Below are 26,713 nucleotides of genomic sequence, written 5' to 3' on the forward strand. Positions count from 1 at the left end.
TTCTCCCTGAGAAATGAGGTGGTCAGATAACCCATAGGGTCCCCTCAGTTTGGAACCTCTGATTTCCATAGCAAAACAAAACTGTTCCAGTCAGAAGGCAGTTCTGAGTGAGTGCCTGGCTGGGCTGCAGAACCCCGGGGGCGGCAGCAGACAAAGGCGCCCTGTGCAAAGGCTGCCTCCAGCCCTCATGCCCTGTACCCAGATCCCACAGCTTCCAAGAATCACCATTAGACGTCCTTACTTGAAAGTCCTCCACTGACTTTGTGTTCCTGGAAGTCACCATCCAGGAAAAGTCGGGGTTGGCGGGGGTGGAGGGGGAGCGAAAGGGATGGCGAGCAGGAGGGCAGCCCCACAGTGTGTAGTAGGAAAGAGGACAGAAGGGAGGACAGAAGGGAGGGGAAGCTGGAGATGGAGCCCCCCACCCCCCACCCCGACACTGAGAAACAGGCGCCCAGAACAACTGCGGCTGTGGACTCCCTTCAGCCTGGGGTGCCGTGGACACAAGCACCTAAACACAGGCCACCGGCTGTTTGCTTAAACCAGTGCACAGCCATGGCCCCTGCTCTGCAGGGGAGTCCTGGCTCTCACCCCACCCCCACCCCTCCACTCCCCAGCCACCACTCCAGTTCCTTTGGCCTAGAGATCCCCCAGGGGTTGGCTTTCCATAAAACAAACTTCCCCTTGAAGCAGTACACTCTTCCCCAAGGGGTTGTCACCCAGCCCCAAGGGATCCTACTCTAAACTGAGCAGCACTGGACTTGGTTGTCATGGTAACTGGCATTTAGAAGCCCTAAGTGGTCCGGCAGAAGCTCCGCCTCTTGTAGCCCTTGGGTCCCACTCTGGATGAAGCTGCCCTGGAGCACTGGAGTATGGCTCTGCCTGAGCTATGCCTGTGACGGCGCTGACACTTAGGACCCCTCATCTCTTGTCACAGAGAAGCCCTCCGTCTGTCCTCACAGTGAAGAAGATGTAGAAAAGGTCATAGAGGGTTTTGGTTCTCCCACTTAGCATGACCAGGGGAGGTTACTGGTTTGTTGAGAGTGTCTCATCTCTAAAACAAAAATAGCAACATTGCAGCCTTGGTGAGAAGATCAAAGGACTTATTAGGAATAACGTAGCACAGGCCTGACAGGACAGCAATAGCAGCGTCACCTGGAACCAGGGCTTCTTCCCTGGGCTGCATTTCCCTGCTTAAGAACTAAAGAGACACAAGCCCGGATGGAGGTCTCTTAAGGGCCTGACACCTGACCCAGGAGCCCATGAGGGTGACCAGCAAGGTGCCTGTGCCCTGTGAGATGTGAGGAGTTTGGCCCCGACTCTCCTTCTGCATTGTCCCTCGGCCCAGTCATCCTGCCTGGCTCCACCATCAGGGCCCCCCTTGGGTGGGGTGGTTAGGGCAGAGCAGGGTGGGGGGAACCAGAGGCAGCAGGAGCCATTATCAGGAGGCCCAGGATGGAGAGGGCTTCGGCAGCCTCCTTATCGGCTCCCCAGCGACCCAGACTGGGATGCACCCACTTATCAGTGGAGCTGTGGGAGGGCGGGGCCAGGTCCCCTGCAGCTCCTGCTCAGGCGCCCCTGCTGGAGTTGCTGAGAGTCGGAATGTCAGTGGCCTTCTGGGAATCAGAGAGGCACCAGGTTTGCCATCAGGTTTGCTTAGCTAACACTTCCCTCTCTAGCCCCCAAACCATGGTGGCGGTGGCCTGTGGGATGAAGAATCTGATCCCTGCCCTCCCCTAGGAGGCCTTCATGTGGTAAATGACGCTTGTGGGGGCTGCTGGGCCAAGCAAAGGAAGTGACATCGACTGTGGCATACAGAGCTGAGTCGTCAGTCACTCGGCTTTGTTATGTCTTACAAGTCTCAACATCCAAAAAGGCCATGAGGACCACTTTGGAGATGTTTTTGGATACCTCCTGTGGGGTCTAAGAATTGGCTAGGCTCCTGCAGAGGGTTCTCCAGCTACAACTTGGCACATGGTCATTCTTGGCTCCATCCCTCACTCTGAGGGTGGCAAGGCTTTCCAGGCATGCGGAGAACGGGCCCCACAACAGGGCTCTGAGAAGAGCTCGTACCTTATCTGTGGACCAAAGACTGGGTGGGGTACATCTGAGAACCAAACGCAAGTTCTGCAGAAAGGTGGGGGCGGCACAACTGGAGCCTTCCAGCCTGGCAGGGAAGGACACGAGAGTGGCCTGATGTTTAGGGGAAGGGCCAAGGGCCATCAAGGGTAGGTGTGGGCTAGATCCCTCTCCGAGCTGTAGAAATTCTCAACTGGGAAGGACAGAGATTCCAGGAAGAGGTGTCGGCCTCTGGAGGTGTCAGGGCCTCTGGAGAATCTGAAGAAAATGGCATCCTTGCCTAGTGGGGTAACTGAGGCCTTCTAAATCAGGGAGGGTAGCATGGACTTAGCCTCTGGAGGCCAGTTGCCTGAGGCAGGTGAGTCTCCAGCATCCTTGAGACCAGGAACCAATAAATACAGTCTCAAGCCAGAAAGGGCTGAAGGGACATAGCATCCCCTAAGCCCCTAGTGGAGCTGTGACTTCAGCAGGTACCTCTCTCAGCCTTGGGTCAGGTTCCTGGACCCCTCTGTCCCTCTGACCCAGGCCCAGGCCCAGGCTACCTGGAGAGCTCCTCTTTGGAGGAAGCAAGCAGGAACCCCTTGACTGTCACATTCTCAACATTTTCTTGAAGCTGGGCGTTCCCCTCTGCACACGCAGGTGCAGACACACATGTGGCTCAGTGACTCGGAAGGACTGTGTCTGTCCTTGGCTGCCATGTAACTGTGGAGCTGTGCCTTGTAGCTGGGCAGTGGGGGTGCACACCTTTAATCCCAGCACTCGGGAGGCAGAGGCAGGTGGATCTCTGTGAGTTCAAGGTCAGCCTGGTCTACGAGAGCTAGTTCCAGGACAGGCTCCAAAGCTACAGAGAAGCCCTGTCTTGAAAATAATACACACACACACACACACACACACAAAACCCAAACAAAAAAAAAGAACACCTAAAATAGCCCGAATGTGGTCCCTGGCACCACCCAGAAGGGCCAAGCTGGACTGACTTCTTTTTTAATTTTTATTTTATTTACTTATTTACTTATTTATACACAAGGTCTATGTAGCCTTGGCTGTCCTGGAACTTGCTATGTATTCCAGGCTGGCCTCAAACTCACAGATGTCCTCCTGCCTCTGCCTTCCAAGTGCTAGGATTAAAAGCATGAGATACCATGCCCGACCTGAATTTTGATATGCCAATGACATATTCCAAGATTCCACCTAGAACCCAAAGGCTTGTAAGCTGAGCAAGGGTAAAACTAGAGAAAGGCCTCCACGTCCCATAGAAGCTCCTGACATTGAAAAAATGGGCTAGCCAGCAGCGGGGGTGGGGGGCAGGGGTGGGAGTGGGGGTGGGGGTGGGGTGGGGGATGGTCAGAAGCAGAGTGGGTAGAGTTGACAGATGTGTCAGGGAGGGGCCTGGGGCCTCCAGGGACAGGTGAGGAGGGATGGGGGAGTTGGATGGGGGATGGGTGTGTGTCACGGGGTGATAAGGGACTGAAGCTGTACTTTATTGTCTAAAGAGCTGGAGAGATGGCCTGTACTACACAAGGCCGCACCGTGGTCACTAGTAAAGACAGAGTTTAAATGTGCTCCATCAAGCACCTCCAGGGACCTGAAGACCACGAGACCTTGGATTACACCAAGGACAGGTGGACTATAGGAGTACAGTAAAAATGAGACACGGTTGCAGGAAAGATGCAGGCCTAGCATCTTTGTTCCTCCATGTAGCTTAGAGGATGTGGGTACCCTTCCATCCATGTTCCTCCACTGGAAGGGTACCCACATCTAGTTTGATAGCCTTCCAAATTACAAGGTCCAGTGCCGCAGTAAGGAGCCTGAGTGAGATTTGCGCATTCCCGGGCAGTGCGCGCCCTCTGCATCCAAAAGAAGGTACTGCAGGGCGGAGGCAGCGTCCTTCCTCAGAACAGATGTGACTTGGTGGTTTTCTCTCACATGGGCTCTCATCAGGAAGACTGCACCCGTCCATTGTAAGGATGAAACACTCTTCAGTGTCTTGCCCAGGGTCACGGAGCCAGACAGTGATAAACCCTGTGCTTGGGTCTCCAGGGATCCTGGCTCACCCATCCCTGGAGGTCTTTGTCCCCAAGCCCCTTGAACAGGTCTGACACCCTCATTAGAAACCAACAATCAATTTAATGAGGATCAGTGGGTGCCAATGCTCCTGCCAATGAAGCTACATGATCTGGGCCCAAGTGGACCACGGGGATTCAGACCGGGAGGCGTAGGTTCAGGGGGTCCAGGCTCTGTGAGCGCCGGGACGAGCCTCGTCTAGGGGCCTCGGACAGCAAAGAGAGCCGTGGGCTGGCATCGATCTAAACACAGAGTGGACACATACAGGCTCCCTCCAGTCTCCCCAACTCCAGATCCCAGCCAACCCCGGTGCTTCATCCCTCCCCAACTCCCCATTGACTAGCATCTCAGATGTCTTACAGGTCGGGAGGAAGCTGCGGTTGTTTGGCTCCCGTCCTATTCCTTACGTTCTGCTTCCATATATTTCAATGGAATTGAACCGTATGGAAAAATTTTGTTTAAATAAAAGAATATTCTTCAAAAATGGTATTAACTGTAGGCTAATCTCTGTCCTCAATTACCAGTTGGGGAAACCGGTCCAGACCTAGTGACTGGCCCAGGTCCAAAGTAAATTGGAGATGCATTCTTTTCTCTTTTTGGGGGGGGAGGGGATCTGAGAGTGTTCTAGAAGTCTGTAACCACCCTCATCCAAGATCTCTCCAGGTTTAACAGTCTGCACCAAGCTCTGCGTGCTCCTCAGGGCCAGTCCCACCTCCTGGGGATATTCCCATCTGATTTCTCACCTCCTGGAGAACAATGGCCACCTCACCACTTCCTGAAGTCCGTTTCTGTGCCGTGAGTGGAGGCTGGGGCTGGGCCTGAGGCTGGAGTTGCAGCACAGGAGGACCTGGGGAACAGTGTTTAGGAGGACATGGTGGCGAAGGCTGTATCTTCTCATAAATCCATTCTGTCCCCACCGGTCTTTGCAGACAGACAACTTCGGACATGTACCTAAAGAAAAACAAAGCCGTTGCAAGGAGACAGGTCTCCATCCTCTCCATCCTCCCTCTCAGTCTGGGGGGGGGGCATATTCCCAGGGTGATATCAGCTCTGCTCAGAGCTGGGCTAGCCCCTCTGGCTGCAGTTTCCTTATCCCCTCAACCCACTTCACCCACAGCCCTGGGGTCCACCACTCAGACGTCTCTGTTCCCAACTCACTTGGGACCCAGTGGTGCACACATCGTCAGATACCAGTTCCTGGCAAAGCCCTGGTCAAAGGGGTTGTGTTCTTGATGGAACCTGCACTGGAAGGGGATGAAAATGATACGGTGTCAGAACTGGCCAGTCCCTCGTGGCAGCAACGTGCTCCTCAGACAGCCTGCTCAGTTCCAACTGCCACCAGACTGCAAAGGAGGGCAGGGAGCACCCCAGTTCCGATCACTCTGTACCCACGGAGGCTCTCTTGCCTTCTCAGGGCTTCCCATCGCCTGTATGCCTCTTTGTAGCAACCTTACTCTGTGACCACACATGCCCTCCTCTGCCCATCTTCCAGACAATATCCCCATCCTCCCTTAACCACACAGCCCCTCCACAGACAGCCCCACCATCCAACCATCTGAAACTGGATGTCATGAGGGGTGAGTAGGTTGGGAGGCAAAGGCAGGGGATGCTCTGTCTGTATTTTGGCTGTTTGTATTCCCCCCAACAACCCAACAATACTGCCCACCTGCCTTCTTAAAACATCTGTCAAATTATCATCTAATGAAACGGGTTCAGAATCCACATGCTACAACGTAATGATGAAAGATAGCAAAAATAATAAATAAATAAATGTTAGGTGAATCCCCAAATGCAGACTCCTGTAAGGGACAGCTAGTCTCAGTCTGCTCAATAGGTTGACAGAATTCTGATGAGAACCCCAAAATATTTGTAGAAAGTGACAATCTGATTTCTTAAATTTCTCTCCAAGAAATAAACAGCCAAGAACCTCAGAAAAAGAACAGTTGGAGAACTCATTTCACGCTATTTCCAAACTATAAAGCAACATTGACCAAGACAGAACAGGACAGACCGAAACGTGGAATCCAAACCTAAACCATATCTATCCAGCCAGTTCTGGTTTTTGTTTTGTTTTTGTTTTTTTGCTGTTGTTTGTTTTCGAGACAGGGTTTCTCTGTGCAGCTTTGGAGCCTATCCTAGAACTAGCCCTTGTAGACCAGGCTGGCCTCGAACTCAGAAATCCACCTGCCTCTGCCTCCCAAGTGCTGGAATTAAAGGCGTGTGCCACCACTGCCTGGCTCTGTTTTTGTTTTTTGTTTTTTAATAAATATGCAAAGCCACCACAGTGGAGGAAAGAAACCTTTCCAGCAAATGGTGCAGATATGTAAGCAGCAAATCTTGGGGCCTGGAGACACAGCTCAACAGTTAAGAGCATTCATGGTCTCTTCTGGCAGAGGACTCAGGGTCAGTTCCTGGCGCCCACATGGAGGCTCATAACTAACTCCAGCTTCAGGGGATCTGACACCCTCTTCTGACACCACATTCACCAGGCATGGACATGGTACAGAGATATACATTCAGGCAAATATTTGTACACATGAAAAAAAAAACTTGGAAAACAAAAGCAAGCCTTAGCCACATACAGAATTTAGCCCCAAAGGAATCCTAGATCTAAACATAGAATCTAAACCTGCAAACCTTCCATAGAAGCCGGGCGATGGTGGCGCACGCCTTTAATCCCAGCACTCGGGAGGCAGAGGCAGGCGGATCTCTGTGAGTTCGAGACCAGCCTGGTCTACAAGAACTAGTTCCAGGACAGGCTCCAAAACCACAGAGAAACCCTGTCTCAAAAAACCAAAAAAAAAAAAAAAAATGTGAGTGAGATTATGCGACCTTGGATTAGGCAGAGATTTCTTAATGTCCACACCAAATGCACGTGATCCATTTTGGGATGCACACACACACACACACACACACAAGCACACATTCACACACACACACACCGTGCACATGTGCACCTTCACACAAGTACTTCACAGTAAAAAATTCCTACTACTTGGAACCTGAAAAGAAAATGAAATCATGAACTATAGATTACAATAAAATATTTTTAAACCATATACCTGAACCCGGAATACATAAAGAACTCAAAAGGCACAAAACTAAAATATTTCTTTTGTTGTTGTTGTTGTTTTTCAAGACAGGGCTTCTCTGTAGCTTTTTAGAGCCTGTCCTGGGGACTTGCTCTGTAGGCTGGCCTTGAACTCACAGAGATCCACCTTCCTCTTCCCACCAAGTGCTGCGATTAAAGGCATCCACCAACATCGCCTGGCCAAATAATCCAATTTTTAAATGGGAAAAATATTGGAGCACAGATTACATCAAAGATATACAGCTCGGCATCACTCGGCATCATTTCATGAGGAAAATACAAATCAAAGCTATAAGATACCATCACACATTTACTAGATGGGTTAAAGCAAACAACTAAACCTCCGACAGTGTCAAGTGTTGACAAGGAGGTAGAGCAACTAGAATTCTCATATGTCATTGTATGAATGCAAAATGGCATTTTGGAAGACAATCTGGTAGTTTGTTATAAAACTAAACACACAGCTGCCTCATGACCCAGCAGTGCCACTTCTAAGAGTTTAGGAATAAACGGAGAAGAACAACATGGGGGATCTCAAACGTTTTATCATTTATGTGGGGTTCTGAAAGATAACAGCAACCCCTAGGGGTGGAAAACAAATCAGTCATTGTCGGGGCTGTAACAGGACTGTAAGCGGACCATCAATCACCTCGAGAGACTCCTCTGGAGTAAGGAGGTTACTATTTTCGGACCCCCTACCGTGACTCCCGGTTTCCACTGCATCAAGATCAACTCCCACACTCGATTTTACTGGCTGTTTTACTGTGACCAGCTCTGAGGTCTGTTCAATCGCCCTTGCCACGCTCTGCTCTGCTCTAATCAGAGCTGTTTCCTAACTCTCTCAGCAACATTCTGCTTTCAGTCAGACTTGATGCCCTTAACTCCAGCTGCCAACGAGGTTGAACCAGGGGGAGCAAAAATTCAAGGCCTGCCTGAGACTGTCTCAAAAAAAAGGGTTGGAGGTGGGCTTGGGCTACAGCTGAGTGGAAGAGCATTTGCCTAGCATTTTCCAGGCCCTAGGTTCAATTCCCAGTGCTGGAGGGAAAAAAATTCTATTTGCTGGCTCCCTAGTTTTTGCAAAGCTGGCAACGACCAGCTTTTTTTTGAGATCACACTAGGAAACCCAGAGTGGCCTTTCGGGCCTGTTAACCCTTAACTCTTCTCGGTCCAAAATGCACAGGCCAGGACTAGCCGCTCTTGGTGTGGTCCAAAGGGGAGATGCTCAGTCCTCAGATGCAGGCACAGTGCGGCGCACGAGGCGGAGAGAGGCCACCGGACTCCAGCAGGTGGTACTGTGGTCTGTCTGACCTGCTGCTCTGCACCTGCATCCCAAAGGCCTTACCCTCAGGGCCAAAGGCAGTGGAGGCTCAGATCCAGAGGACCCAAGGTACCTCCCCCAACCATACAATTCGGTGCCCACATACCTTGTTCTCGCAGGAGCGCTCCGCCGCGCTCACAGATACGGCATGGATCATCAGCAGCAGGACGAGCGGGATCAGGAAGCCTGCAGCCGGCAGAGCCACCAGGATACTGACCAGCTAAGGAACCACGCCCGGTCCAGCTCATCTTCCCCTCTCCATCATTACTCGCCACCCTATCCCACCACACTGTGGCCCTGCTTGTCCCTTTTAGGCCTTATTATGTGGCCCCACTAGGTTCTTATGTTACTTCGTTTTTGCTTTTGTCTTACTCCGTCCATTTCCCTACACTCATCCGCCCACACTGAGCCTCTAGCGTCATTTGTCACGGACTCAATCCTTTGAGAGATCTCATCTCTCCCTTGCCTCAACCCCTCCCCACTGCTCCTCACATGGCTCCTCGGATCTGTGTAGATACGCCATAACCTTGTCCACGGAGAAGGGCAGATGTCTTGTGTGAATTAGGAACATCAGGCAGGAGACCAGCAGGGCGCCGGAGTAGAGGCAGAGGGACAGGATCAGCAGCATAAAGAGACGGAAGTTGCGGTGACCGATGCAGTTATTGACCCACTTGCAATGGTGATCGAAGTCCTGGGACAGGAAGAGGAGCAACCCTCCAGAATCCATCCTTTGGCCCAGCTTCCCTCATCCCAAACAACTCAGCCCTCCAGGTGGCTTACTCTTGGCCCCCTGTGCCCCCCCCCCCCCCCCCCCCCCCCGTTCTGGCTTTCATCCCAGAAAGAATCCCGGTGAATGTCGGCCTTAAAACTGACATTTCCAGTTAGAACCCAATTAAGGCTTGTCTTTTGGTGGTGTTGTTGTTTTGTTTTGTTTTTGTTTTTTGTTTTTTCGAGACAGGGTTTCTCTGTAGCTTTAGAGCCTATCCTGGAACTAGCTCTTTTTTTTTTTTTTTTTTTTTTTTTTTTTTGATTTTTTGAGACAGGGTTTCTCTGTAGCTTTTTGGTTCCTGTCCTGGAACTAGCTCTTGTAGACCAGGCTGGCCCCGAACTCACAGAGATCCACCTGCCTCTGCCTCCTGAGCGCTGGGATTAAAGGTGTGTGCCACCAGTGCCCGGCTAAGGCTCTGTGTCTTGGGGCTTGTCCTGATAGAGCTTTCAGTCAGATATAGGCTACCCCTGGGCCTTTACTTTCTCATCTATTAGGTGAAGAGAAAAAACACCTTGCCCAGCCGGTGTCCTCCCCACGTTTGTAAGCTGGTGTGCCGTTGCACATGAGACAAGCTTGCCCAAACCAGGAGCTCCAACTCAAAACAGAGGAGGACAGGGAAATCTCCAGACCAGGCCTGTAGTCAACTGAAGGGCTCAGATACCCAGTGACAGCGAACCACTGTCCCCTTCCCCAGGGCCAGAACAAATGAATGTGTCCGTGCTGACATGCCAGCCTCTCTGGACACATGCGGGCGCAGAGGCAGCGCCCCGTGTGAGGGACCAAGAACAGGTGGACATCCAGCCATCCTTGGCCTTACCGGTTACTGAAAACTCTCATGCCCACCACCGGGCGACATAGGACGAGGTTCAGGCCAGGTCTAGGGGACGGGTTAGCAAATAGGTGGGTACCAAGGGGGGGCTCACCTCCACACAAATGTTGCACCAGGGGCAGTGGCAGGTCCGGGGAGGGCGATGAAAGCAGCACTTTGGGCACCACTGCAGGCGGAAGGCCCTTTGGTTCACACTCACCACATGGACCGTCATGGGGTCCTCAGCGGTAGAGCCTGTCATAGAAGAGGGGTAGGCGGTAGTAGCCGTCACACTGCTGCTCTGGGCAGCCCTGTAGCAGCCCTGGGCACAGGGGGTGTGGGAAGAAGTGGACAAGGGAATCGCTGACATAATGGAGCAAGCTGACCAAGAGAGAGAGAGAGAGAGAGAGAGAGAGAGAGAGAGAGAGAGAGAGGAGCATGCTCCAGCTAGCCTTGTGTATAGAACTCTGCCTTTGAAACAACGGGAGCACTTGAAGTTTTTGTGTGTAGTTGGCAGATGGAGTAGAAACTGCATGGTTTGGACAATAGAAACTACATGGTTTGGACAATAGAAACTGCATGGTTTGGACAATCCTCCTGGCTTTTCTATAGCCTGTGCAGCTTATCCCTCTGAAGCAACTGAATGAAAAACATCCAACATCCAGGATCCATGTTTTTTTGTTTTGTTTTGTTTTGTTTTGTTTGTTGCTCCCTCTCCATACACACACACCTTGGTGGTTCAGGAAATGAAATGCTAGAGCCAGAACAGTACTGCAAGTGGTACAGAGGTCCCGAGACTGGAGGTGGGGTGCCAGCCTTTGGGGCACCACCTCCTCCTTCCAGGGGGCTGAGCCCTCACCTCGATGTAAGATACCAGGATCTGAGAAGTTGAGCGAAACGAGACTGTAGAAGGTGAGGACGAAGAGCGGGCCTGTGACCGCTGGGAAGACCCACTCCCCGTTCTGAGCCAGCCACCTGCAACTGAGACCAGAGCTGCTTTCAGTCCCGAGCTGAGCAGCCTGGAGTTCCTCCCCAGGCCCTGTCCAGCTGGGTCAGGATTCCCAGAACTAAGTATCCAGTGGGCGACAGGCTCTCAGCGGCCCCACCAAATGTCACCAGCATCACCAGTTATGTCTATTTCCCACCCCCACCCCATGCGCTGATACTCCAAAACTCTGCGGGCAAGTTTTCATCTAACCAGACAGCTGTTCCCCGGGCCTCCCGTTACTCCTTCCTGCATCCCCCTGCCTCTGTACTATCTTTAGTTTCCATCCTGTCTCCGTGTCAGAAACCTAACAGATGATGTGGGACACTCACGGGAACCCGAAGAAGAGGCCGCTCACAAAGACCAGCATCATCACATTGATGGCAGCGAACAGGCTCGGGAGGAACCATGGTAGAGGGACCACAGGCAGCGGCTGCGGCTCCTTCACAAGTGCCATGGTGTCTTTTAAAGGCATGGCTAGGGCAGAGGAAATACCCAATTGACCAAGTGCTTGCTTTGCAAGAATGGGGCCTGAGTTCAGTCCTTGGGTCCCATGTAAAAACAGAGTGGATTGGGCTGGAGAGATGGCTCAGAGGGTAAGAGCACTGGCTACTCTTCCAGAGGTCCTGAGTTCAATTCCCAGCAACCACATGATGGCTCACAGCCATCTGTAATGAGACCTGGTGCCTTCCTTGCCAGCAGTACATTGTATGCTTAATAAATAAATAAATCTTAAAAAAAAAAAAAAAAAAAAAAACAGGGTGGATCAAGGCTTACCCTTAGCAGCCACAAGGGGATCTGGGGCTTGTTGGCCAGGGAGTCCAGCCAAACGGCAAGCTCCAGGGTTCAGTGAGAGACCTTGTCTCAGAAAGGAAGGTGAGATTAATTAAGGAAGACAGCAGTCTTTGGAACACACACACACACACACACACACCACGAAGGTGGGGGAAGAGTATGATTTTCATACTCACAGGGTAAGTATGAGCCACTAGCTACTCACTCACAGGGTGAGTATAAAGCACTAGCTACTCTTTCCCCTAGTGACTCCCAGAATTTCATTGCCATAGCAACGGAAGCCCCAGTCCAGGAGAACAGAAAAGGTGTCAGCGTGATGTCACAGACGCAGAGGGACAGAATCTCTGGCTGCTTCTGGTCACTTGCAGTTCCAGTCATCTTCCCATCATTCCTGCTGGGGACTAAGGTGCCCCGACCCTGCCTCGGAAGCTGCTGGGGTTTGTCCCCCAAAGGTTCACAGGCTGAGGCCCTGTTAATGTGCTGGAGGTCTTAAGAGAGCAAGAGAAGGCTTACCAGGGACATTGACTGACTTGCTTTTTCTCTTTTTTAAGAGACCTGTTTATTTATTGTGTATACAGTGTTCTGTCTGCATGTGTGCCCGCAGGCCAGAAGAGGGCACCAGATCTCACTAGAGATGGTTATGAGTCACCATGTGGTTGCTGGGAAATGAATTCAGGACCTCTGGAAGAGCAGCCAGTGCTCTTAACCTTTGAGTTAACCTTCAGACCCCTGACTGACTTTCGAAGGGATTGATGTAGTCGTCATGGGACCCCTATTTAGCAGATCATTATAAAAAGCATAGGCCTGACCCCCTCCCCAGTCACAGAACCTGTCAGTCGTGATTTCCTGGAGTGATGAGGACCCACACTGCTTCACCCCAGACAAAACTGATGACAGACCAAAGGACTGAGCCCTCCCAAAACTAGCTTGGTGAACCAATAATTACTGAGGTTACTTACAGAAGTATGGTTGATGTAAAAAAACAGCTTCATCATAGAAAAGCTCACAAGGGTCACACGCCTGGAGCTCCCTGCACTACTGCAGACAGGCCTTGTAACAACTGTACATTTCTGAGTGTCTCCGGTCTTGTCAGTTCCACTACTTTCCCGTCCTCCCTCAATGAGAGTGTTTCAAGATGGAGCTTACAGACCCCACACTCGTAGTTGTCCTGGCCCTGATGTCCTTTGCCACGTAATGCGGTCAAGGGGACCTTCACCAAAGGCCAGTGGGTGTGGCTGGTAATCTTTAAGCTTCCAAAAGTATGAACTAAATAAACTTCTTTAAAGTACCAATTCTGGAGTATTTTGTTGTAGCAACAGAACGCAGGTTATTGCAAAGGTCTCATGGCATTCAAAAGCACATAAGATGGCCAGTGTTTGCATTATCTTTTTGGGTCCAGTGCTAACTTGTAGCACAACGCTTGGTCTACGTGCCATGTGCTACGGTACGATTCACGAGTTGGACAAGGGGCTGGAGATTGAAACACACACACACACACACACAGACAACTGAGAATGCTCTCTTTATTGTGTTTCAGGGCAGCCTATACAGCGTCTCCTTGACTAATGGCCACATTCTAACACTCACCTGTGAGCCCACCAGAACCATTCCCCTGCCATCAGGAACTCGAGGGTCTCGTGCTCAGAGCAGCTGCAAGCACAGGAAAACAAGTTGTTTACTCCGGCAGCCAGAGGGGGTCACAGGAAATTCAGGGTCTGGGGGGTCCACAGTCCCCAACATTTCCCTCTTTTCTATATAATTAGACCAAGGTTCTGGACTGGCGTGGGCAATGCACAAATATGATGGACGGGAGAGCAACCAACCACATGCAAACCCCACAAGAAATCCAACTGCTCTTCTTCCACATGAATGATATTAAATGCTGAATCCAGCTGCAAGATAGTCACAGCAGCCGTCTGGCTGATGGCAATTCCGGCTGCCACAGAGGAGACCACAGTGGTGACAATAGCAGCCACTACGGCCCCTATGGCTCGGCAGTCATCCTTGAGCTCCAGATCCTCCTGACTCTTCCTCCTTCAGCAAATTCTACCGGCGTGTGCCACCACAACTGACTGGGGCGACTCCACCAGGCCGGGCATCAACTGGCCCCGGGCGATGCCCCGCCTCCGCTGGGACTCAGGGCGGCAGGCAGACTTTGGGACCTTCGATACTGCGCGGATCCCTTGAGTCCTGCAGGAAAGCCCGCCGCTTGCTGTAAACTCTTGTGTAGTGCTCGCACAGAGTCAGGGACCGCCCCACCTCCCTGCCCCGCCACGCCTTCCATATGCCACGGATGGGCTGCCCGTCGGGGTCTGCACGGCTCCGGCTCCGCTCCGGCTCCGCTCGGCTCCGGCTCCAGCACTTGTTGCTGCAGTTGCCGATGCACCTCACTCCCTGATGTGCTGTCTACAGCGTCTCCCTCACTCCCTGATGTGCTGTCTACAGCGTCTCCCTCGCCCCGCAACCTCCAGTAAACAATCATTTAGGGAATATGGGAGTCATTCTCTCCAAACTACTTCCTGCTGTTTATTGGGCAAAGTAATTTTGGGGGGTGTTCATGGAGACCTTTCAGGGAGTCTTGGTCCATCAAACCACATTAAACTAGAAGGATCCCACAGGTCCTCATCTCCTGTGGAAACAAAAGCAGAACCTCTTTCCAAAGCAACAAATCCTTAGACCCAAATTTTAAAGTCAAGATTCCTTTCTTAGCAGTCCCCAGAATCAAATGTCTCTCTCTAGTCAAAAAAATTAAAAGAAAACACAATAATATACATAATCCAGATTCTCTGTGCACATTCCATCTTTTTGAGGCCTTCTCTTTATTACTTTCCTGCTGGCCAGTCTTCCGGAGGCCATCCCTCATAGCGTCTCTAGTTCCCAGACTCAGCAGTGCTCCCTTTGACGCCTGCGCCACCTGGAACCACTATCAGGAAAGAGTCTGGGGATGAAAAAACATATAGACACAAACCCATCTTCAGTGCACCCTCACCATTCCCGAGGGCAATCTCTCAAGGATCCCTAGTTCCCGATCTCCCTGGGGGCCTCCACTAATTGAACCCAAAACACGCATTGCATTCATCTCAGCCGAAGGGTTTTCCAGAGTTACCTTCATAACACAATTTTGCTCAAAGAGACAGCCTTGGTGTTGAACGGATATGGCAAACTTCCCCCCAGTTAAAGAAAGGAAGGTGCAGGAACTCTCTCTGTCCCCTTCTGTCTGTCTTGAACAAGATATGTTTGTGCAACAAGTCAGTTTGCTACCAACACCCACCTGTGTTGTTGAGTGGTTGTCCCAGCTCTGAACTGCCTCGCTGAGCTTTGTGTTAAATGAGAAAGTCCTGGGCCTGCAAGTGTGGGCGTACATGTTCGCGTGTGTAGAGGTCAGAGGACAATATCAGGTATCTTTCTCGATTGCCCTTTATCTTTTCAAAAACAAGTGTTCAAAATTTTAGTTTTTTAGGCTTATCTGTTTTGTTTTATGTGTGTGTGCTACCGGAATATATGTACATTACCATATACACGTCTGGTGCCCACAAAGATCAGAAGAGGGCATCGGATCCCCTGGAACTGAAATAAAGGATGGTTGTGAACCACCATGTGGGGGCTGGGAATCAAACCTTGGTCCTTTGCAAAAACAAGTGCTTTTAACCCCTGAGCCATCTCAGAGTTATTTTAGGTATATTCATGTGTATTTGTGTGAGTATATGCCAGGCAAACTTCTGAGGAGAAACTGGAGGAAAGCATCTGAGCCCTGGCACTGGCATCACAGGAGGCTGTGAGCTGCTCGGCTTGGGTGCTAGGACGTGAACCTGAGTCCTCTGGAAGAGCAGAGAGTGCTCCTAAGCACGAAGCCATCTCTCCTTCCTTCCTTCCTTCCTTCCTTCCTTCCTTCCTTCCTTCCTTCCTTCCTTCCTTCCCTCCCTCCCTCCCTCCCTCCCTCCCTCCCTCCTTCCCTCCTTCCTTCCTTCCTTCCTTCCTTCCTTTTTTTAAAGACAAAGTCTCACTATGTAGCCTTGACTGGCCTGGACTCACTATGCAAACCAAGCTGGCCTCAAACTCATAGAAATTCACCTGCCTCTGCCTTCTGAGTGCTGGGATTAAAGAACACACACACACATAAATAAACAATCAACTTTCATTGAATTAGATATGACAAGCCCTTTATTTATTTATTTATTTATTTATTTATTTATTTATTTATTTTGGTTTTTCGAGACAGGGTTTCTCTGTAGCTTTGGTGCCTGTCCCGAAACTAGATCTTGTAGACCAGGCTGGCCTCGAACTCACAGAGATCCGCCTGCCTCTGCCTCCCAAGTGCTGGGATTAAAGGCATGCGCCACCACCGCCCGGCGACAAGCCCATAATTATGGAACTCAACTGAACTTTACATGTAGAACATGGAAACAAAATCCCTGCAGAAAACTGGCACCTGCTCTGTGGTCTTGCAAAGTTCTGCATTGCTTATTGTCTGATTCTAGAAGGTTAGGAGCACTGGACAACTGGGGCTGTGGGAGGAAAGGGCTGTATCTGCATACATAGTATAAGCAAAACTGGCCTCAGAATGACCAAGGACATGGGTTCAGAAAAAAAAAACTAGGGTTTTAGAATCACCTAAATAACTTTTAAATTATGTATACATATTTGGTTTTTCAAGACAGGGTCTCTATGTAGCTTCGGAGATTGTCATGGAATTCACTCTGTAGACCAGGCTGGCCTCGAACTCACAAAGATCTGCCTGTCTCTGCCTTCTGAGTGCTGAGATTAAAGGCGTGCACCACCACTGCCTGGTTTAATTAATATATTTTAAAAGAGTCAGATGTAGTGGCACACACCTTCCAGTACTTGGGAGGCTGAGGCAGGTGGATCTCTGAGTTCAAGGCCAGTCTGGTCTACATAGCAAGTTCCAGGACAGCCAGGGCTACAAAGAGAGAATCTATCTCAAAAAATAAAAAGAACAAAGAAAAACAAACAAAAAAGATTTCTTTCTTTTTATTTTTCATGTATATGTGTATGTGTGAGAGCCGCACGTTTGGTACCTATGGAAGCCAGAAAAGAGCTTAGGATTTCCTAGAGCTGGAGTTACATGTAGTCATGAGCAACCATGTGGAACCGAACTCAGCTACTCTGCAACAGTAGTACAGACTCTTGATCCCTGAGCCTTCTCTCCAGCCTCTAGTTATTTATATTCTGTGTGTAAGAGCAGTTTTTGCCAGCATGTATGTAGGAGCATCATGTACATGTGGTACCTGAAGAGACCAGAAGAGGGCAACAGATCCCTGGAACTGGAGTTACAGACAGCTGTGACCTGCCATGTGGGTGCTGGGACTCAAACTCAGGTCTTCTTCAAGAACAATCAGTAATTTTAACCACTGGGTCATCTCTCTAGTCTCACCTGAATAACTCTCCAGACAGAATTTATGGCTTTGATTGTAATATGATACAGTTCCAGATCTACTGACCATAAAATAAGGGAGTCTTCAGGCACCTGATGTAAGCCTCTTGGGCCACATGAGTGGCCAGACCCCTCCCCTGAGGACCTCCAACTGCCAGGTTTCCCCTGCAGAACACTCTGACTGCCTTATGGCCAGACCCTGCCTCCCCCTACAAAGTGAAAAATCCAAGCTCTGAACTTGAAATCTCACCAATTCCCACCCTGAAAAGTACCACCCCCACCCCCAGGAAACTCTATATAACCCCCCCCCCCGTTATGTTTAGTTCCCTGCTGTTTTCTCGCCCGAGCAAAGGCAGCCACCATCTTGGTTTTTCCCGTCCCAATAAATCTCTTGTGTGAGGTGTGTTGTGCGGTGTGACTTTGTGGTATTCCTTGACTCCCTATCACCAGGATTCCTTTCCATCTGAGCTGCAACGCTTACGCCTACATATGTAAAATATACCCAGACACAGGGCAGAGCACACCCATTCTGAAGCCCTTTACTGTCACCCAACAGGTCACCGTGAAAGGCTACCTGGAGAGCTTTGATTACTGGAGAAGACAGGTTTAAGACCACAGTAATGGTGTGTGTTCAAGGATAGTTGGCCTTCGGGACTATAAATCTTGTGAAAAGAGCATTTTCAGCACCTACCAGAAACATGAAAAGTAGTCACTGGGCCTGAGAGGCACACGGCCACCACATGCAGGCTGCTCTTCCAGAGGACTCTAGCTTCAGTTCCTAAAACCCACGCCACGGCTCACAATCACCACCTGCAAGTCCACTTCAGAGGACCCAGTGTCCCGCATCTGCCCTCTGTGGGCACCGCACACGTGTGGCATAGGCACACGCAGACACGTCCACAAAAGTAAAAGTAAGTCTTAACAAAAAGTAATCAACCAGGCAACACAGCCACTTGATATCAGCAAAATGCAGAAACTGAGACAGAACTTTAAAGATCGGCTCATCTGGAAACAAGGGTTCGAAAAGTCTGGGACTTTCTGTGTGTGATAATTAACTGTTGCCTCTGGGTAGTTATTAGAGCCCTTGATAAAATCTCATCGATTTTAGCCAGAATATTGTTTCTTCTAGATAGTTACCAAGCTAACCCAGACAACTGCCAAGCAGAGTGTTCCCCTTCCCACACACTTTTTGCTTTATTTATTTATTTATTTTTGTTTTTCAAGACAGGGTTTGGGAACAGCCTAAGCATCCACTGGCAGATGAATGTATAAAGAAAATACGGCATAAACATAGCATAACTTGTTTATGGCTTTTAAAATAAATGAAACTCAAGCCAGCCACGGCAGTAGGAGGCTGAGACAGGAGGATAGGTATGAGTTTGAGACCAGCCTGGGATGCATTATAAGAGCCTGTCTCACAAAGAAACAAAAGAAAGAAAGAAAAGAAAAAATACAAAAAACAAACAAACAAACAAAAAGAAATGGAAACAAGCCTTTGGTGCTACCTAGCTGGCAATAGGCATTGTTCTCAATGTAGCTGGAAGACACATCGTTCTTGGTAAAATCTTGATAGGGAAGAAGGGAGAAGGAAAAATAAAGAGCTAAAAGAAAAACTATCTTATTTAAGAGGTGCTTCTGAGCAGGGCGTGGTAGCATATGCCTTTAATCCCAGCACTTGTGTTGTGCAGTTCATTTGGAGATGTAATGTATAAATGGGAAATATAGGTTGATAGATAGTCATCTATAATGGTCAAGCTTGTAGTCATGTTAGTTGGGATATATATATATATACATATACATATACATATACATATATATATATGTTAGATAGGTAATCTTCAAGCCTTTCAGAGACCTATGGAATATGGCACTTAAAATGTTTTAAGAACTTAGGACTTTTCATGACAATGAGACTCATCTGCTCCTGGCAGCACCATTCTACTTCAAGAGGATGATGGGCACCAAAGAGGCTCCTTATGGTGTTGGTTAGCCATTTGGGCAAGAAACTGTTCTTGCCTGAACTGCTTGATGATATGCTGTTTAAACTGGACATGCAGGACCCACAGAAAAATGACTGCTGAAGTTGCCTAAAGGTGAGACAATCCTTCAGGGTACCTGCTTCATGAAAGAGTCTGCCAGACATTCTGCAGGACAAAGAAGAAAGTGATTGACAAACTGCCAAGATAGGTGGAAAGGTCTTTGAAATTTCCTGCTTCGTGGGAAAGTCTGCCAGATACTATGGGCCTGTAGGCTGAAGATTGGGTGCCTGCAATGTTACAGAAGAACTTTGGGTGACTGTCCAGGCAGTGAGATGTCTCTGTCAATTCTAGTGTTTTGGAAGTTGATTACAATGCACTTTCTGTTAACTTACATAATATTATATCCTTCTGGAGTCTTTGATGGAGTTGGAGAATAGATAATTATAGTTTTCCTTAGTTATGATAAAAGATAAAGTAGATACAAATATTGTAACTATAATTCTTGCTTGATACCTATCTTGTTATATGTAATTTTACTATGTTAAAGTTAAAAATCTTCCTTTTTATTTAAACAGAAAAGGGGAAATGAGTGGGAAGTTCTTCTGTATATGTGTTGCTTATATTGGTTAATGAATAAAGAAGCTGTCTTGGCCTGTGATAGGGTAGGACAGAGCTAGGCAGGGAAAACTAAACTGAATGCTGGGAGAAAGAAGGTGAAGTCAAGGAGATGCCATGGAGCCACCAGAGGAGAAAGATGAAAGCTCCCAGTGACCTTGCTGGTAGGCCACAAGCCTCATGGTAGACTATAAACTAGTAGAAATGGGTTAATTTAAGGTATAAGAGTAAGCCAGGCCAGGTGGTGGTGATACACACCTTTAATTCCAGCACTCAGGAGGCAGACGCAGGCAGATCTCTGTGAGTTCGAGATCAGCCTGATCTACAAGAGCTAGTTCCAGGACAGGCTCCAAAGCTACACAGAGAAACCCTGCCTCAAAAAACAAAAAACAAACAAACAAACAAAAAGTAAGACAGAGCAGTGATTTAAATAATACAGTTTCTATGTGGTTATTTCCGTTCTGGGCAGCCAGGAACGAATGAACGGCCTCCAAAACAGGAACTAGCTCTTGTAGACCAGGTTGGCCTCAAACTCACAGAGATCCACCTGCCTCTGCCTCCTGAGTGCTGGGATTAAAGGCGGGCACCACCACCGCTCGGCCCCATGACCTTTTCTTAGGTCGTGTGTGAGGAAGCAGCAAGCGGGACCTGTGGGAATTATGTGTGTAATTGAGGAATTACCTTTGTGCTCTCCACAGCAGCTGGATCATTTTAAATTCCCACCACTGTGGAAGTGTTCCCAACCCCACATCTTACCTAATACTTTTTGTTTCCAAACTTTTAAGAATAATAGCCTTTTGTTTGCTTTTTAAAAAATTATGTGCATGGATGTTTTGTTTGCATATGTGTGTCATGGGCATGCTTGGGACCTGTGAGGCCGGAAGAGAGACCCTGAGTGGCAGATGGTTGTGAGCCACCCTGTGGGTGCTGAGACGCGAACCCAGGACCTCTGGAAGAGCAGCCAGTGCTCTTAAGTCCTGAGCCACCTCTCTAGCGCCATAATAACCATCTCCAACGGTCAGCCACAGGCAGCTCAATGTACTTTTTTCAGTCTTAATAACAATTCAAAAGGAAGTATGATCCTTATGTGCAGAAAAGTACAAAGTACAGCGGGGAAAGACAAAGGACCCTAAATTATTAACAGCCCTGAGTTGATGATTGAAAGGCTTGACACTGACAGGACGGCACTAGTCTCCAGCGAGTTTACACCAATCCCCTCTTCCTTTCGTCTTTTCTTTTCCTTTCTTTCTTCTTTTTTTTTTTTTGAGACAGGATTTCTCTGTAGCTTTGGAGCCAATCCTGTAACCAGCTCTTGTAGACCAGGCTGGCCATGAACTCACAGAGATCTGTCTGCTTCTGCCTCCTGAGTGCTGGGATAAAAAGGCTGCACCACCACCGCCCAGCTGGTCTTTTCTTTCAAGACAAGATCTCATGTGCCCCAAGCTGGCATCCAAGTCACTCTAGACCCAAGGATGACTTTGAACTTCTGACCCTCCCACTTAGACCTTGAGAATTCTGGGATTACAGTTACGCACCACCACACCTGGTGTATGTGATGGAAACCCGGAGCTTCATGAGTACCAGGAAAGTGCTCTACCGAGTGAACTACATCCCTGACATGGGTAGTCACCAGAGAAGACTGTTTGGACATGCGTTGACGTCAGTAGAAAGTCTTTATTAGTCAGCCGGCCACTACACTGGGTGTTCAGGATCCCAACACATCCCTGAGCCTTTCTCAGGGTGAGCTTTTAACCACAAAAACCATGTTCTGTGTTAACATACTTTAGTTAACAAGAACAGAGGACTACAGAAGCTAAAAACAAGGTTTTGACAGGTGATGCTGTCTACATGCTGAGTGTTACAGCCTGAATGGCACTTTCATCATGGAGTCAGTTGTGCTAAGGTCTCAGGCCCTGTTATAATCCCTAGCCCCAATCCATGCAGCATCTGTCAAAAGACCATCTGACAGGCTGGGGAGATGGTGCAGTGGTTAAAGCACTTGCTGAACAAATGTGAGGACCAGAGTTCAGATCCCCAGAAATCCACTTGTGATTCCAGCCTCAGAAGCAAGCTGGCTAGCAAGACCAGCCATACTGGCAAGTTTTGGGTTTTGTTGAGGAATTCTGTCTCAAAGAACAAGATGGAAGAGAGGATGATTTCTGACTTTAATATCAAGCTTCCACATACACGTGCATCCATACACATGAAAGAATACACATACACATATGCACACACACTTGAAAAAATGGAAAAGGAAGAATTCCAACTGAGAGTTTTTCCCCAAAAAGGGAGAAATAGTCCTGAAAATCATATGGAAATGAGAATGAATCCCAATAGCCAATCTTGAAAAAGAACGAAATCGGAAAACTCCCTCCCTCTTTCCAGTCGCAAAGCACAGCAATCGAATTGATGGCACTGGCATGGACATAGACATTTATGCTGAACTTGTGCCCCCCCCAGCCTGCCTTAAGTGACCCCTCACAAGCAACTACATCATCCCAAATCCCCAACCAATACAGATCGCTCTCTTGTTTTCTTGATCTTGCTCTGTCTTTCTCTGTCTCTCTGTCCTGTTTCTCTCGCATGTCCCTGCTCTGAGGTGGCCTTTCACACATCCCCACTAAATCTCTTGGTGAGATCTGTTGCATGGTGTGATCTCTGAGGTATACCTTGGCTCCACTCACCAAGGTACTCCTGCCAATTAATCCTAACAATACAGGTCAGGGGAATCAAGTTTGGAGTACAGTGAGCATGGTAGTTCACACCTGGAGCCCTAGCCCTCCAGGGCCTGAAGCAGGAGGATCAAGAGTTCAAAATTAATGTTGGCTACATGGTGAGTTCAAGGCCAACCTTGGCTGTATGAGATCCTGTCTCAAAACAAAACAGAAATATGGAGGGAAATAGTAAACCCATATATCTCTGGTCAATTTGTTTTCAAGAAGACTGCCAGTTATTCCATGGGAAGAGTAACTTTCTTTTTCTTTTTTTTTTTTAACTTTTATTGATTCTTTGTGAATGTCACATCACGCATCCCAATCTCATTCATCTTCCCATTGCTCCACATCCAAACCCTGCCCTTGCAACCTTCACCCCAAAGAAACCAAACAAATAAAAATCTCACCATGAACTTTTTTTAAAAGATTTATTTTATATGTATGAGTGTTTTGCTTTGCATGTATGTCTGTATCACATTTATCCTGGAACTAAAGTTGTAGATGATTTTGACCTGCCATTGGAGGCTAGGAATTGAACTCGGGTCCTTTGTAAGAACAATGCTCCTGGTGGCGCACGCCTTTAATCCCAGCACTCGGGAGGCAGAGGCAGGCGGATCTCAGTGAGTTCGAGACCAGCCTGGTCTACAAGAGCTAGTTCCAGGACAGGCTCCAAAACCACAGAGAAACCCTGTCTCGAAAAACCCAAAAAAAAAAAAAAAAAAAGAACAATGCTCCTAACCACCGAGTCATGTCTCTAGACCAAGAGTAGTCTTTTCAATAAACAGGGCAAGAACAACTGAACATTCATGTGTAAAAGAAGTAATCTCAGCTGGACACTGTGGCCACACAGAAAGCAGAGGCAGGCAGCGGATCTCTATGAGTTTGAGACCATCTTGGTCTGCAGAGTGAGTTCCAGGACAGCCAGGGCTACACGGTGAAACCCTGTCTCAACTCAAGCAAAACAAAACACAACAAAGTATGGGTTCTATTGACTGACAATGCTCAGGACAAAGGTCTGTGTTGTTTTTAACGAATTTTCAGTTATTTGAGTTCACCAATAAAGACTCAGGAGCCAGGTGCTGGGGTGAAAGCCTGCTAGTTCAGGGAGGCCGAGAAAGCGCCCAGCTGATCTTCCTCCTCAGCCAATGACCCAGTAACCTCTCCTTTCTCCTCAGCCATCTCAAAAACTCTCCTCAAACTGAATGCCCCTCCCTTCTACTTCCTGTGCATCTCTGTCCATCCTCCTGACTCCCTCTTACCTCTATGTTTTTTTTTCTTAAGAATCCTATGTTCACTTCCTGTCAACTGGTTGCTTGCTGTGCCTCTTGACCTATGGTTGACTGTATTTAATCGTGTTTACAGTACTGAAGCAGAAAGCTCTTGGATTAAGGGGTTCGGGATTCAAGATGTGATCAAATATCCTGCAACAGGTCTAGGGAGGAGGGATCTAGAATAAGCAAAATAACAGGCTCCTTTGTAAAGTACGGGGGTGGGGGAGTGTTCTTCCATAAGAATGGGTTCTAGCGCACTGGGTTTTGATTCTACTGCATGTATTGGCTTTGTGGGAACCTAGTCTGTTTGGATGCTCACCTTCCTAGATCTGGATGGAGAGGGGAGGACCTTGGACTTCCCACAGGGCAGGGAACCCTGACTGTTCTTCAGGCTGACAAGAAACCCTGACTGCTCTTTGGACTGGAGAGGGAGGGGGAGGGGAAAGGGGGAGACGGGGAGGGAAATGGGAGGAGGGAATGAGGGGAGAATTTTTAATAATAATAATAATAATAATAATAATAATAATGAATGGGTTCTAGTGTCGGCAATGGAATCTGGGGGTTCAGGTGAGGTCTGGCTCTATATACAACAAAAGATCACAGGCTATTAACAACATCTTTTCCCAGCCTTCTGGGTGAAAAACAGGTACATACGTCCCTTTCATCAAAGAGGCAAGACTGCATGCTTCACGTTCCTGCATTCTCTAGTGCTCTTTTGTGTGAGCGTGAGGACCTTGCGCCCTCTCCAGAGATCCTAGACACAAGAGTATATTATGGTCCGGCTCTGTAGGAAAGAGTATGGTGGTTCACAAAAGCCTAAGAAATAGAACCACTGCTTTCCCGCTGCAGAGTATGTAGCTAAGCAACTCTCAGCAGAGTCTCGGAGATGTTTGTGTGACTGTTCTTGCAACAATATTGCTCACAGCAGTGAGAACTCGGTACCCATCAATGGACAGGCGGGCAAGCAACACAGACAAGGAGACCTCCTTCAGCCTTGCCAGGGAAGAAAGCTCTGCACGCGATAGGTCGTATAGACCTTGACCAATTTGATAGCATCCTGCCAGGTAAGTGCTAAACAGACCACTGTGGGAGAGGAAGTACCATGTGACACGGAAGAGGAAATACCATGTGACACAGTTCCGCGTGCAAGTTTTCTTTGTTAACATTTTGTTTGTTTATTAATACAGAGATAGAATTTTATTCTGTAGCCTCAACTGGTCTCCAAGCTAAAAATAAAATAACACATCGAAGTCATTATTTCCTGCAATTAACATATTCTAATTAAACTATGGGGGGGGCGAAGGCTGTCTGGTTCTTATTAGTTCTCTAAGTATGACTGACAGCTAGCTCGCTGTCAGTCTGGGCCCCCAGGAGAAGAATTTGACTGGCCCAGATCTAACTGAGGGGACTAGCCTTGAAGAGCAGAGCTGGCATGCTGGTCTGATCTCATGGGCACATGTACAGAAACTGCCACTTAGAGACTTTGGCTAGGACAGGAACACCCATCAGGCTGCCTTCCTCCACCTGTGCCCAGTGAGAAATGGCCATCTCCCCTGGTGCCTATCAGTCTCTAGCCCAGCCTCAGGTCCCCCCACCTCCTTCCTACACCCCGACCCCAGTCTTGAGGACATCGACTCCAGGGAAGTCTAAAGTTCAGAGCTGGTGCTCAAGGCTTCCCTTCGGTCACAGAGAATGGCCTGAGGCGTGTTCTAGTGGAAGCTGCTTGAGTCAGCTCGTGCCTGTTAGGTGTGGCTGAGGCCGTTGACTTCCAGGATGGGCACCCTTACCCCCTTTTCCTGCCCTTCCCTCCACCTCAGGAGGTAACTGGCCCATGACATGCCTACTCCTGGCAGTCTCTTGCCCTGTCCTGAGAACTGTGCTTTCTGCGGAGGGTACGGCAGGACTCAAGAGATTCGGTGAAGTGTGTGTGTGGTGGGGGTAAGGCTCCTGCCACACCTCCTAAGAACCCCACTTCCTGGTCACACTACGAAAAATCTCCTGCTGAGCCTCCACAATGAGTCCCCCTCTATCCCAAGTGCCTCCGTTCAAGCTATGACACTCTAACCTGGTTTCTTAACCTCCCTTGCCCTGTGCTTTGATATCTGTGAACTGGGAATAGAGACCACCCTTGCTTTGTAAGAGGGTGATAAGGTTTTAGATGAGGAACATTCTCCATTTCCCACAGCGCCTGGCATCCCCTGAAGCACCTGCTGCCATTACCCTGGTTTCCTTATTCTGTCAATAGTACCAGCCAGTTCCAAGTGTGTGCCAGGCTTCATGCCAGGGATCTTGGGTCACGGCACCCCGTGCTCAGCCTCAAAGGAGTTTAAGTCTATTTGGAAGGAGAAACCAATAAAATTGTTCTTTTGAAAAGAAAACTGTTTATTTGTGTATTTTTTGGTGTATGAATGCTCTATCTGCATGTAGTTCCACATGGCAGAAGAGGGCATCAGATCTCATTACAGATGGTTGTGAGCCGCCATGTGGTTGCTGGGAATTAAACTCAGTACCTCTGGAGGAGCAGCCCATCTCTTCACTGCTGTACTGTCTCTCCAACCCAATAAAGAAGTTCTTAAGCACGTAACTTGGAGGGAGGGTGTGAGGGTGAGTGTGGGTGTGCAAGCCTCTAGAGGCAAGGTCAGCGTGGAGCATCTTCCTCAATCGCGCTCCATCTTTTTGGTTGGTTTGTTTGTTTTCAACACAGGGTTTTCCTGTGGCAGTTCCAGCTGTCCTGGAACCCGAGCTGTAGGCCAGGATGGTCTCGAACTCAGAGATTCACCCGCCTCTGCCTCCCAAACGCTGGGATTACAGGTGTGTGCCACCATGGCCTAGCCCC

The 26,713-nt window shown here is 48.8% G+C and overlaps 1 protein-coding gene across 1 annotated transcript; it reads right to left on the reverse strand.

Annotated features, from left to right (window-relative positions):
- Nucleotides 1-4,277: 4,277 nt before the first annotated feature.
- Zdhhc19 (zinc finger DHHC-type palmitoyltransferase 19) lies at nt 4,278-11,586 on the reverse strand. Its single transcript, XM_057764647.1, has 8 exons — nt 11,444-11,586; nt 10,986-11,107; nt 10,242-10,381; nt 9,068-9,240; nt 8,656-8,761; nt 5,299-5,384; nt 4,884-5,091; nt 4,278-4,382 (listed from the first exon to the last, which is right to left on the reverse strand). The coding sequence occupies exons 1-8, from the start codon at nt 11,584-11,586 to the stop codon at nt 4,278-4,280; spliced, it is 1,083 nt and encodes a 360-aa protein (XP_057620630.1).
- Nucleotides 11,587-26,713: the final 15,127 nt, after the last annotated feature.

Source organism: Chionomys nivalis, chromosome 3 (genome assembly GCF_950005125.1).
Source record: "Chionomys nivalis chromosome 3, mChiNiv1.1, whole genome shotgun sequence".
In the NCBI taxonomy this organism is placed as follows: Eukaryota; Metazoa; Chordata; class Mammalia; order Rodentia; family Cricetidae; genus Chionomys; species Chionomys nivalis.